At 44.6% G+C, this 14,046-nt stretch overlaps 1 protein-coding gene across 1 annotated transcript; it reads right to left on the bottom strand.

The window, feature by feature from the left end:
- Positions 1-1,062: 1,062 nt before the first annotated feature.
- FGF3 (fibroblast growth factor 3) lies at positions 1,063-7,529 on the bottom strand. The gene is made up of 3 exons (XM_056354690.1): positions 7,271-7,529; positions 5,103-5,206; positions 1,063-1,574 (listed from the first exon to the last, which is right to left on the bottom strand). Exons 1-3 carry the CDS (start codon positions 7,527-7,529, stop codon positions 1,242-1,244), a joined length of 696 nt encoding a protein of 231 aa, XP_056210665.1. The 3' UTR covers positions 1,063-1,241.
- Between the last annotated feature and the right edge of the window lie 6,517 nt (positions 7,530-14,046).

Here is a 14,046-nt window from a genome sequence, read left to right as displayed (position 1 = left end):
TTTACACTACTCTATCAAGAGAAATTTTTAAAAATTAACCCCTTGCTCAAAATTAAACTTGTGATGCAGACTCCCCTCAACTTTGTAAAAGTTAACTTCCAGAATCAGAGTAGAAAAATGTATGGAAATGTATTTTTATATGGATTGAACCAAAACTCATGATCCTTAACCTCCATCTGGATTCGCAGCTTTCGGTTTAGGACTACCTTGTGAAAATAACAAGCATTTGAAAAGAAAGGAAAATCAGAACATAGCAGTTGCTTTAAATCAGCAAGATACCACAGTTTTTGTGTGCCCAATGACTGATACTGTTCCCCTCAAACAGTTAAAACATATTTAACCTAGAATTAGGACTTTCTGTAGAAAACAGCTAAAAAAAAGTAACTGACAAAGATTCTTATCCCCAGTGGTGAATTTCCCTATACTGTAAGTTCAGTCCACACCACAAACTCAGCTTTCACATCACATTTGGGTCCTATTTTAGGAGGGGATTCATCAATCTGTAAACAGGTATATATTGCTAAAGCTTGGCCAATGCAAGTGCCACTTTACCAACATACATTTATTTGAATGACAGGGTCAGGTGTCTTGGGGTTTTAATAATAAAAAAAAAATAATCAAGAGTAATCTAGTAATGTGTAGGTCTGTTGAAATGTTTGAAGTAGCTTAGAGTTTTACTTTTCTTGGACAGTCTTGGAAGAAATATGATTGACACTGGCTGATTGTAAAATAAAAATAAATATATGTAATTAAAAAAACCCCCAGTTTTCTAACTCCTGTATTCCATAAAAATTGGAACATAGCCTTTTATGAGGACCTGCCAAAAGAGCCATCAAAGTGCTGCACCTTCTCTGTAGACACAAAATTGGTAAGTATAAAATATTCATATGCTCTAGGAGGACAGGGTCACTGAGATAATACCCTATGGTAAGTTAGAATGACAATACTAGTCACGAAAATGATTTTTTTTTTAAGAAAAAAAGAAAATATGAAAGTAATCAACAAAATTATTACATCCAACTAATTTACATTTGAATGTGTCTTAATCTCACATCTCTTTTACCACAGATAATAATTCTACAATAGCTAAAAGTAAGTGATGCAACTTTCAGTTATATTATACAGTGTATAAAAAATGTCCATGTTAATGTCTGTCATACAATCACAGCTGTTAGGTTTTTTAGTAGTATTTTGAAGACTCTCAGTCAGTTCCAGCCCCCATACAAGCTTCCCCCACCCCGTCAGCGTCCTCTCCTCCTTCGCTGGTTCTTGCTTGGGGGCTTCAGAAGACTCTCTCGATATTTCACATTTGTGTGGAACAGTCGGACCATTTCATGGTCTTTGTTATCCAATACTCTGGGCAGAAATAGAGATGATTTCTGTGTCCTGCGAGTTTTAAAGCCCCTTCTGGGTCGTCCTTTCCCATTGATTGAGACATACCAGAGTCTCTCTGCACTGGCTTTGCGCTTGGTGCCAGCTCTGTTAGGTACAGTCCGGTAGATACGGGACGCATAGGTGTTATAACCCAATTCATGGATCCTCTCCACAAACTCACACTCTGCGTTATAGTTTTCCTGTAAAGCAAACATGACAAAGTTTAAGGAAGACTATAGGGGTAACAGCTTTCTTCTACCTCAGTAAGACTGGGTTAAAATCTTAAGCAAGACTCTATTCAGCTTTAGGATAAAGACAGAAACACGTGGTAAGAAAATCTCTAGACTGATGGTACAAAAGGTGAGCGTAAGAAGAGTACTGAGCCTGAACTGCTGTTCAACAAGGTGTCCCTGTCAGCAGTGTGAACATACTCTGTGGGTCAGAGACAGAAAGAAAATCTGAAAAGAAAAAATGGCATGTGAATAGGAATTAATATCTCTGCCAACTGTTCAGCTGTAAAATTGATTTTTTTGTGTTTATGGATCTAAATATGCCTATGAAGATGATTTAATTGCTACCCATGAACATTTGACATCCATTTAAAAGGTAAAATTCCTACAGTTTAATGCAAAATGTGGCTCTTTCATTGGTATATTAGTAGTTAGATACACCTGCAGTCCATTACATCCAGTTTATTATGGATAGGTGAGCTGTAAACAACATCTTTATGAAGCTCCTTTGCTTCAGCATAACAAAAGTACACCCTGCCCACCAGTGTGTTCCTCCAAAATACTAGGCTGCTCCTTTATTACAAACTGTAACAGAGAACACACACCCATGATGGGTGCTCACATTTTACATGATCTGTCAAAATCAGGGGTCCTCAAACTACGGCCCGTGGGCCAGATAAGGCCCCCCAGGGTCCTCAATCCAGCCCCTGGTATTTACAGAAAACACCACACCACACACCCCCACACACCCCGGGGGTTGGGGGGGGGGAAACCAAGCAGCCGCAGATGACTTCCTGCCACTTAATCTGCACGCTGGCCTCCTGTTTAAAAAATTTGAGGACCCCTGGTCAAAATTCACCCTTTTTCATCTGGCCCTCAACTGAGAGAACTGTGCAAAACCCTGGCACAAAGAATTCCTTCCTCCTCCCTGGGAGCTGTAGAAACAGTGCAAATAAAGGCCCTTTCACACTATTCATCTCTTCTTAACTACAAAATCATCTTTGCTGTATCAGTGTGATTAAGACCTCAATATCCAACATGTGCAAAGTACAGAGGCACAGGGCACTTGCTACCATTGTCTCTACAGAGGTTGGGTTTTTTTGTGGGTTTTTTTGGTTTGGTTTGTGTTTTTTTTTTTTTTTATCGCCTCTCTGGAGAACATGGAAAGGGCACAGGTAGCCCGGGCTGGGGCCAGAAAAGCCATGGGCTCCATTAACATCATGTCTTTAATGCTATTCACTCATCAGAAATGCTGATAGGCATTTAACAAGATTTTAAAAGACTCCACATGTCTCAGCTTCACAGCTGTAAAACGGAAGTGCCCTTCCTTGCAAGGACAAGGTTTTCATATGCTGTGGTGCTGGAACCCATGCAACTACCATATGTAGGTAGATTTATCCTGCTGCCTGCCTCAGTTTTGGTTGTAGAGGGTTTATCACAGAGGATAAATTTAGAGGATTATCACAACTGACTAAGGATAGAAAGGAATTCTTCAGACTCAACAAACCCATTTTATTGACATGGGAAAAACAGTGAACTAAGGGATAAGAGTTATTCCAATGCTGTTTCCTAAAATGCTCCCTGTATAATTCACCCAAGAGAACTCAGTCTTATTTGAAATAGGGCCCTTTCAAATAAGGCCTTATTTGAAACAGGGCCTTCCTGGAACCGTAATACCAGTAAAGTCATGGGTCAGTTTTTTTCTAGGCAAGCAAAGCCAGGAAGTTTCTCCTGAGCTGAGTCCTCACCCTTTGCTGCTTCTGTGAAGAAAGCCGGAGTGGAACAGCTTTTCCTGGATTGTCCCTCCAGCTCTGAAACAAGTCTCTCTCAAACCCGAGCTGGAACAGCAAAAGTCTTTAGCTGTACAGAACCCTTTCGTGGCTGATGCTCCTTGACATATAACAGCTGAACAAACTTCAAGATGGCCTGATGCTCCTCACACTAGAAAGGGAAGTCCAGGAGAAGAGAACTCTCTAGGCTATCCTATTCTAGGCTTTTCTCCACTCTAGGAGAGAAACTTCTTGCTCAGAATTATTTCAGTCTTGTTTTAATTCAGTTTAATTAACCTTGAGTAAAAACATACCTACTTTGAACAAGAAAGGAAGATGACAAAGAATTTGAACATTCTTCCTGTTAATTTTGGGGCATATGTTGGCTCTGAGCTGATGGAGGATCTCCACTGAAAAACATGCCCATTTTAAGCACAATATTAACTGGAAGCATAGGAGTGGTCAGCCTTAGCTCTGGCGCAGCAGAGCTAGTACATCCTCGTTCCACTTCAGCTACGTTTCCCTTTGCTGCAATTGTTTGTGATCTGGTTCTCTGTACCAGCAAAGAACTATCATCTTTACACATGGGCCCTTTCATCAGTGTCCATCACATGGGACACATCACAAAAGCTGGGTCATAAACACTATCAGAACATTCTTGAAAAGGTAGAGTAAAATACATTAAACCAGGGAGGCAACTGAGTTGATTGTGTTACCTAGGTTGCCTTCACGTGAAAAAAGTTCACATTGCTTGAGGATATATCATGCTGTTCAAATCAACAGAATTACATATAATGACTAGCTGGAAGAAGCAAATTTCACATAGCCATATTTACTCTCTTCAAATCTGTTTCCATACCACAGGATTCCTGGAGAAACTGCAGTATGGCTGTTGCACAGTAAGACATCACAAGATTGCTAGGGACATAACCAAAGACAATGGAAGAGGTTCAAGTGAGTAGATAATGTGTAGAGTATACACACTGGCAAATATGCCTTAGTGTGTCCCTGAATGTGAAGAAGTCTAAGCTGAAGTATTTTATTCCCTGAGGGGAAATACTGGCTGGGCTGGAAAGGCAAGACTCCCACTAATATTAGCCCAGCCCAGATTTTACCTCAAAGATTGGGATGAAAAATGAGGTTGAAGGAGTAAAATAAGGTGTTTATTTTCACCTTTGTCTTCTTGTACCTTTTCATATTTCCTTTCCTTGCTATAGCCCTGCCTTTTAGTAACAGTACATTCTTTCACTGCCCAACCAAATACTCTGTGCAAAGAAACTCCTGCCAGTAGGCTGCTTTCCTGTAAGAGATGCTCAGTTATTTCTGGATATTCTTTATCTGACACGTATATCCTTTTTCAGTGTCCAAGATCCAAATCAGAGAGAAATATGGATAATTCTGAATAAAGATGGACATTCTGCACTTCAGTGGCTGACTCCTGAGGTCTTTATCGGTGCACCCAATTGCCAAGGACTTTGGCCATGCGAAATACCTTTGCCCAATACATTCTTCTGACTTTGGCTGTACAAGCAATAAGAAAGTAAGAACACAGATTCTTTCCACTTTAAAAAGGTACTGATTGGTTGCCTGTAACAATTCCAGGCAGAAATCTGTTTTAAAATTACTCTTTTCTCTATAAATGTTTATTTATAAGAAGGCAGTGTTCCCCAATAGACCTGTTCTCCCCATATGAAATGACAGGCATCTGCCAGTCTTAAGTAAAACTTACTGATGCATAAAGTCTGCCCCTTTTGTTCATGGCCAGGTATCTGCCAGAGAACAAACCCTTGATGGCAACGATTCCAACATCAACAGCAGTTATTTCAAGGATACCTAGAACAGAAACAATTAGGACATATGTTGTTGCTCCTCATCATGTGTAATTTGTTGAGATGCATTTAAATGACTGCTTACCTGCAGGCTATGATTTCACAGCTATCACTAGTTCACATCAAAATCATAGTGCAATCATGTGAATGGAACAAGACTACTATTTGAAACAACATAAACCAACGACAATGTGGGAATGGTTGCAGACAAGCTTGACAATAAATCCCTAGATGTTTGGTTGAGATCGAACTCTTTCAAAAATGAAAAAAGATCTGACACTGAAGTAGAGGTCCACTTAATCCTATATGTATATAAAAAAGTTTAAACCCTCTTTAATGCTTACGAACACAAGAGCTCTTGACTTATTGAAACCAGTCACAAAGCTGTCCATTTCAGGACAAAGCACTTGCTGAGGTCTCCAGAGGGTAAAACAGAGTGAATCAGCTGCATTTTAGAGCCATGTATATAATAATGAAAGGAACTTGTCGTTTAAGGGGTCAGTGTAGCCCTCCAGACAAGGACAATATGACTGTCTGAGCCAAATTAAAAGGGAGGAGATTTTCAGACCATCAAAGATGGGGTCTCAAACACAAGAAGAGTGTCACAGGCAAGGCTGGCACAATATCTGCCAAAATGTTCATGTCCAGCCGAAGGTGCCAGGATGCTGATGGAGGCTCAAATGGCTCAGGAGATGTGTTCTATGTGCAGGGCTCTCTAGCTGGCTTGCTCAAACTCAGCTCTGTTCTCCAGCTGTGGTCCTAGAGCTCAGTACTTGTTAAGAGTATTTGGAGGCAAGAGGCGACCCTTGCGCCCAAACCCATTGCTGCCTTTCAGCTATGATGAGGTAGAGCCAGGGGGCCTGTCCCCTTTGCAGAGCCAGATTGCTGCTCTGGGAGAGTTGGGGTGGTTTGGTACAGCTGTTTTGAATCAGGCACCGGCTCGCTGCTGAAGGATGCCTCCTCCAGGCTTTGATAGTGAGGGGGTTTTTCTTTAGGAAATAGTGGTTTTCCTTTATGGAGTTCAGACAGATCCCTGAGGTCTCCCTATCTCTGTGTGCCATCACCAGGCGGGATTTACGTTTCCAGGGGTAGCGGGGCACGGCGGAGGCCGGGCTGTGCCCGGGCCGAGCTGGGTGCGGGGGCGCCCGGGGCTCCCCCCGTGCAGCGGCGGCGCTGATCCCCCCTCTTCTCCCTTCTGCCGCCCTCGCACAGACCCCTCACTCCCGACATATCCCGTTTCATCTTAATTACCGCCGATCGCCGGCACATGTCAAAGGGGACAGATGTGATTTAGCCCGTGGAAGCTCAAGCCCCCCGCGGGAGACAAGCTGGGGCGGGACGAGGGAGGTGAGGGCAGCCTGCAACCCGTCGAGGGGGGCACCGGGACTCGGCCCTGGGGAGGTGTGAAGGCACCGGTTGCCCAGCGGTCCGGGCTGGGGCAGGGCTGGCGTGGGAAGCCCCAGGCGGAGCAAGGGCAAGTGACAGGTCAAGCGGGCTGCGCAGGGCATGTTCCCGGTCCCTGTCACGGGGAACTTGGGGTTTGGGGGTCCCGCTCTGCCCTGGAGGGACTGAGCCCCTGCGCCTCCGGCCGGGTCCCGACACCCCGCAGGGCACGCTCGGGGGTCCCCTGCCCGGGCCAGGGGCAAAGAGGGCTGCCCCGTCGAGCTCGCCAGCCCTCAGCACGGAGCGGGCGCGGGAGCCGGAGGGTGCGAGGGCGCGCAGCAGGAGCTGCGGGGTCCGGCCGAGCCAGCGGGGCGGCTCCCGGCACGCCGAGACAAGGTGTCGCCGAGCCCGGCGAGGAGAGGGGCGAAAGCTCCGGCAGCCAGGGGTGGTCCCGGTCCCCGCCGAGGAGCCCCAGCCGCCGTGCGGCGGCTCTGGCCGCGGGGCAGCGCTGGGCAGGAGGAGAGGAGGGAGCGGCTTCGCCACCGCCCCGTCCGGCACCGCACCAGCACCCACCGTCCTGCCCGTTGATGCTGGGGCAGGACGCAATTGGTCCGAGCGAGACCCCCTCCCCACACAGCCCGGCCCGAGGAGAAGCGTGATGGGGAAAGTTGTGCCCGGTACTCACTGAAGACGTTGTTTTTCTCCAGGGTGCCGTTGATCTTGCCATTGGGGTGGATCTGGAGATGGTACTTGGTGGCACAGTAGAGTTTCCTGCGCCTGGGCGCTCCCCCGAGGTGCTCGTAGACGCCGCCGCGGCCCCCCGCATCCCGGCGCGGTCGGGGGTCGCTCGGGGAGGCTCCGGCGGCCTCGGGCACCCCCGCGGCCCGCCCTGGGGACCACGGCTCCTGCAACAGACTCAGGAACAAGATCCAAATTATAACCATTGTGGCATGATGGCCGCAGCGCTTAGTCTGCTGGGGAGATCGAGGCTTGGAGCGAATGACACCAGGGGTCCCATTAAAGCCGTCTTGCTAGCAGCACTCCAAAGTTGCAGAGCACACAATGTTTCGAGCCGTGAAGCATTGGCAAGTTTTTATCAGCCTCTATCTGGCCCTTTTATCTGTCTCAGATTTACTTAAATCAATAGACATCAGCAAAGGCCACCGAAGAGTCCCAGCTGTTTGTATTAGATGGAGCTGCCGTGATCAGCCTTCTCCTTGGGCTTCCAGATAGGCAGACGGCATGCATGAGAGGCAGGAGGAGGGAGAGAGAGAGAGAGAGAGACACCCACTGAATTTCGGCAAGAGACTGTGGGGAAAATAGTTGATCGACGGAGCATAGAAATAAAAGCAGCTTCCTGCAACAATAGCCTGATCTGCGACCAATTGATACAAAGCAGAGGAGGCAAAAGGTATCAGTCTCGTGTGAACTCCCGGAGCGCAGCGTGGATAAAATTACACAGCATCCCTGCCCGCCACGCCGCGCACCCGCACACCCCCGCACGGGGGCCGGCTGCTGCCGCGGCCGCCCGCCCCGCTGCCGGCCCCGCCGAGAGGCGCGGTGCAGCCGCGGACCCTCCGCCGGGCACCGCCGCCCCCCGCTCAGCGCGGGGAGGGGGGGGCTGATGCTCGAAACAAACATCTTCGGGAGGTGGCTTTTGGAAGTGCGCATGTTAAAAGCGGAAGCATAAGAAAGGGGTGCGGGTCCTGGCCTCCCGGGGGGCTGGAAGGGGAAGAACACGTTTTAATGGCTTTCACTCAGGCGTCAGGGTTTCTTCAGCACACACACACCGCTTTGTCCCCGGTGTTGAAAGCAAACAGTTATTACTGAATCAATCAGTTCAGGGTTACAAATACTACGCATTATTTAGCTAGGTCTTTCAAGATGTAGCAATTTCTAAATTACCTCAGACAAAGTAGGGCCCAGCAAGTGTTATGATATACATCCCCGAACGTATTTGCAATAAGTTGGAACTAATGCTAATCCTTTTTCTTAACTCTTGTGCCTGGTAAGTCTCATTAGCTGTAGCAGATCTGCCCTCGCTACCATGTAGCTTCACACAACTGCCTACGCTTTCAAAATATGATGGAGCTACCTATAAATAAATATAAAAGAAGGCAAAAAGTTCAACAGCTCCGTGAATTACGCTGTCCCTGTGTGCTACTCAAAGGCAGCTCGTTAATTAGATTTGCATCTGAAACAGGCAGTAGGAGTTTTGGGGAAGTGTTTGAGAGATAATTAGTATTAATGTGCTTGAAGGGCACACACAAATACACCTTTGAAGTGAGTCACGTCAGAATTCAAGCATTGACCTTGATCAATATAATTTTTTTTCCCGGAATTGGTGAACAAGAAGAGGTCTATACAATTTTTTTAAAAAATATTCCTATGTAGAGGACGGGATTTTCTTACACGTTAAAGAGATCTTAAGAAAAGCAAGCTTTTACTAGTGGGAAAATAAGGGAAGGGATCAGACCTGCTCCTAAAAGGAATGGCAGGAGGACGAAACGATCTCGAAAGCTACTCCCTGTTTTAGGTTGTGCTTAATATTTAGTAGTTCTCTTAGGCTTAAAGGCTTTTCATTATGTAGTTGTCTGGAATAAAAGGAAACACATAAAAAAACCACAAGCACCCCTCTCCGCCATTACCACCCCTTCCTCCCCCTTTTCATCTCCACAAGCGAAGCCCTAGCCTCACAAGGAGAGTTTGATCTGGGGATGATAAATGTTTGTACAATTAATTCTTTATTGCTGTTCTTCTGCGATGCTACTTTCAGGCAGTCATGTAGTTCCAGTATATTTAGTAAAAGTAAACGTTTGGAAATTAAAATAATTAAAGCACTGTATCCACGTAAAAATATGAAAACATAAACATGCGGGACCCCAGTATATGCGGGGGGGTGGGGGGGTGGGCGTCGTTGCTTGTGCCCCAAATCCTTCAGTCCCTCCTAAAACGAGCCCCCCTCTGAAAAACCTTCCTCTCGGGGATGCACGGCAAATCGTGTCCTACGGGCTCGTAACCACTGAGGAGCTACAAGACAAAAGCGGTAGCAGAAAAATAACTCTTAACGTGCCACGAGTCTCCTGAAAGATGCTTTCACCGGCACCGCGCGAAGGCGAGATAAAACATAATTACTTTCAGTAATTATAGGGATCTCTTCCAAGTAAATCTCAGGTCTCGTCCCGAGCCTGGCGCATCGCCCTGTGGATGTGCAGCTGACATTTTACAGTTTTGGATTTGCAGGGCATTTTTCATTAGTCCTCTGAAAAAAAACAAACCCGCAAGATCCTCCTCCCTCCCCCCCTCTCCGCCTCCCACCGCAATAATAAACCAAAAAGGCTAGTGGGTGGAAGAGTAACACGTTAATGACCTTTGCTCAAATTGCTTCCATCTTGATCACATTTTCATAATTAGCACCATCATCTACAAATCTTTCCGCCCTGGGCATCTGACACAGACAGGCTTCCCAAGCGATGTGTATTCTACTTATTAGGGAGGGGAACACTTATAGGTCTATCATTAATGGTTCCCTTTCAAATGAAATGAATACGACCTCCACGGAAATATCAAAGGGCTGTAACTACCTCGTCTCACTTGGTACAACACTGAATAGCAAGCAACCTTAAGTCGTTTTACTCTAGTCAGACATCTATACAATAAAACATAAGCCCACTCCTGTATATTTTAAGTTGTCTGGTGACCATTTTTGAAAACAAAAAGGGTCCCTTTGATGTGGTCTAATTCTAACAGGGGGTGGGACGTCAGATGTGGTCTACCGATTCTTTCTGGAAATATTTTTAATTATGCCCCAAAGCTCCTTGTAGCCCCAAAGTAATAATCAGAGCAGTTTGAGTATGTTGCTTAATGTGGAGGGGAGAATAGGCTTTAGACCGTATGTAACTAAATTAGAATTGCAACCGATAATGATCTATTAATTCGCTCGAAATGTGTGATTTTAAATGGAACATAATAGGTATCTATTATTTTTTATGCTTCATCTTGCTGAGGGAATATTTCTAAGCCTTCTTGCAGTTAAGCCATAAACCCAGCATTTCTCCTGACAAGTCATTGGGTAAAAGTGAGTATTTGAGACAGATGTTTTTATGCTTACAGCGTGCACCCTGCAAACACACAAAGCACTTGTATTCTTAACCGATCGCCGTCGGAAAAGGGCCATATATTCGGCTACATACGTCTAAAAATCTTCGTGACGAAGCAGTGTGTATTTGTATTGAAGTATTTCATAACTGTAAACATGGGGGAAAACCCGAAGAATTTTGAAAGCCCGCCCGCCCCCCCTTCCCCCGCGCTTAAAAAGACTAAGTAGCTTTAACCTGTAATACACTTAACGCTATCACATTTTGCAACGGTTCAGCTTTAATGCTACTGTGACTCAGGCTCGGATTTTGCTGCGCGGTCCAACGCCGCGCCGGCAGCCGCCGTGCCCGCCCCTCGCTCCGCCAGACCCCAGCGCTGATTTACGACCGGCCTGTTACTCCGATGAGGAGGAAGTTACAATTTGTAGAGCAATAAATACCGAGGCGGTGGGTGGAGCCCCCAGCAGAAAAAAATCGCTCTCCTTCACCAATTAAAAATCCATCCTAGCTTCAATGTGGACCGTGGGAAGGTCTCAAAGAAAACACAGCCTCGGTGATGGTTAGGTATTTGTTTCCAATGTGCGAATGTCATCTTCTGACCGTAACTTTCCTGCCGATGCAGTTAACTCACACCTGCTGATGTTGGGAAGAGGTTCTGAAATTCAATTGATTTTATTCAGCTATATTTTGTTTTCTTTGTGGTTTCCTAGCGGGGCTATTCTGCACCCTGTGAACAATATAATCTTGTTTAAATGACTTTCCAGACCACACAGCATCACATTACCCTGTTCTATACATGTAGGCAATACTATTTATTGTATTGTACACTCCTAACTTCCAGAAAGCAGGATGAAGGGACAGCAGAGGAGGAAAGCTCCGGGGAGTAAACTCACAGGTTTCAAAGCTCAGGTTGCTTTTTCAGGTGGAAAAAAGAAGATCTAGAAAATTTCAAATGAGAATAGGTAGAAAGAATTCTTTAAAAGCAAATGTTAAACACATAACAGGCATACAGTAATTTTCTACTTTATTCACTCATATGAAATGTTTTTCATTATTACAGTTACTTTTTATGGTTTATGGACGATCTGACGTCTTCAGATTTAGAATAATACAGTTGATTCTATACATGTTATGTGAGCTACTGTTACATTGTACTTCAGACAATATATTAATTTAGAATTTTTAAACTTCTGTATTTAGGTTAAAAGCATGTGTGGTTTACGGATTTATATTATTATTATCATCATCATCATCATCAATCATCATCATAATCATCATCATCAATCATTATATTGACACAAGATGCAAAGGCCTAAGTTCCTTACTCCAGGAAATTCCTACTACAGCTGGCAAGAGTTTCTTTGGCTGAGGACTGAGGGATTAATCCTTCATTCAAAGTCTATGGAATTCACTAAGAGCCTTTTCTTTAATGCCAATGAATTTGGATCAGGCCTAAACTTATTACTAGAAAAATTATTTTCCCTTGTTCTCAGACAAGGGAATGAAAACATTCAAAACAATGAATGCAGCAACATTAAACAACAATTTTAAATCTCTTTTCCCTCTGTTGCTTACTCCTTATCAATACAAGAAACAAGGGAAGCAGCAGAAGAAATGTAACACTACCAAAAAATGTGCGATGGTGCAGTTTAGATGGTTGTCACGTGGCTTGTAAAGAATTGTGGCAGACTCAAATCGTGCTACAATAGGGATATTCAGACTGACACAGAACTGTAAACTGCAGCCATGAAAATAACTAAACACAAGGAAAATGAGGATGCCTAGAAGAGGAATGAGTGAATGTAAAAACAACAGAAATGTAACTTGTTAATAACCTGGGGACCAGATTTGCATACCTGATTCACACCTTTGTATCTCAATCATCACTTAATAGCCTGAGCTCTTGGAATATCTGCTCCTTTTTTTGGTAACTCTGCAGGTGTTTTTGAAATCAGCTTCAAAGCATTTCTTTAGATTTGAAGAGAAATGTGGTGTACCTGAGAGAAGTATCTGGCCCATATCCATGATGTAATTGCACTTCATGCCAGAAGGACCTGCTATTCAGCTAAATCTCTTACTACTTTTAGAATTTATCCCCCAGTTACTCTCACAATCAGAGGCTTGTTACAATCTCATTCAGCCCAGCAAATCATTGGGAATTGGGTTACCTGATGATAAAAGATCTCTCTTTCTCCAAGCTGTGGTTGGATCAACACTTTGCAAAATGAGATGACAGGCCTAGAGGTCAGGCCTAGGTCTGTGCATGGGGCTGCCCAAGTACTAGAGGTAAGAACTGAAATTAGCTGCCTTAGGGAAATGCCACGTGCATGAACATACGTCCCTGGAAGAAAAAACCTCAATGCCAGGAATTATCCATTCCAAACTGAAGATTGGTAACTGTTGCATTTAAACTTTTCTGGGTTTAGGGAAGCTACTGCAGATCAAGGTTTGCATCACACAGCTGAGATCTTCCCAAAGCATCCCATTCATGGTTGTATGTTGTCCTAAGGTGGTCATGATGCAAAGCATTTTGAAGTTTCACCTAGATCAAGGGATAAGAAAGAGGGCCAAGTAGGCAGGAGAAGTAAAGACAAGTAAAGGTTATGCAACTTCTAAATTTAAAAAGATGAAGTAAAGAACAAACAGAAACACAAATTAAAACTAGTGTCTTAGATTAATTTCAATGGAATACCTTCTTTTGCCTCAAGGGAAGAGATGAAAGTACCTGGCATTTGTCACCAGTGCATAAATGAATGATTCCATTTGTATTCCTCATACACACACGTGCACAAACACATGCTGACATGCCACACACAAAAGGTGAGAGGAAAATGTGTACTGTGAAGGAAAATTAAAAGGATCTTTCCTTCTGGTATTCCCTGCATCTACCTATCAGAGCCTGGATGGAAAATAAAATGGAACAATAAATAACTCCTGAGTGTCCTAGGTACAGTTGCAAATATATGAGTTTACCTCTAGACCCAATGTCACTACAGCCTCTTTGATTACAGAATTTCAGACAGTGGCAATGACATCTCCATTCCAGCTGTGTTAGGTAGGTAAGAGGTGCTCACAACACCTGGAGTGGTCCTGAGGAGTCTCAAGAGGCTCAGGCTGAAATCAGTGTTATTTTGCTCCCCTCCAGGTCTCTGCCATGGCCACCCAGGAGGTCTGCAGTCAAAAACATGGGACCAGGCTCTGGGGCTTATCCAAGCTAGCAGAAAAGTTGATACTGTGCAGGTATTGATCCTTCCCACAGACGCCCTGTCTAAGGAGGGACTGAAGGTCTCTCTTGCTAGATCTGGAACTCCTTAGAGGAAATTAGCTGCTGAGAAAAAACATGTATGACATTTCTTCATATTTT

Source organism: Falco biarmicus, chromosome 10 (assembly GCF_023638135.1).
Source record: "Falco biarmicus isolate bFalBia1 chromosome 10, bFalBia1.pri, whole genome shotgun sequence".
NCBI classification, from domain to species: domain Eukaryota; kingdom Metazoa; phylum Chordata; class Aves; order Falconiformes; family Falconidae; genus Falco; species Falco biarmicus.
This window is presented reverse-complemented; position numbering and strand designations above follow the sequence as displayed.

Excerpts from the sequence above, each read along its gene's own strand:
- FGF3 (XM_056354690.1), bottom strand. The coding sequence starts at position 7,529 with ATGGTTATAATTTGGATCTTGTTCCTGAGTCTGTTGCAGGAGCCGTGG. Across the intron at positions 5,207-7,270 it reads GGAGAAAAACAACGTCTTCA|GTATCCTTGAAATAACTGCT; the intron begins GTGAGTACCGGG and ends TTTCTGTTCTAG. Across the intron at positions 1,575-5,102 it reads GGGGCAGACTTTATGCATCA|GAAAACTATAACGCAGAGTG; the intron begins GTAAGTTTTACT and ends TTTGCTTTACAG.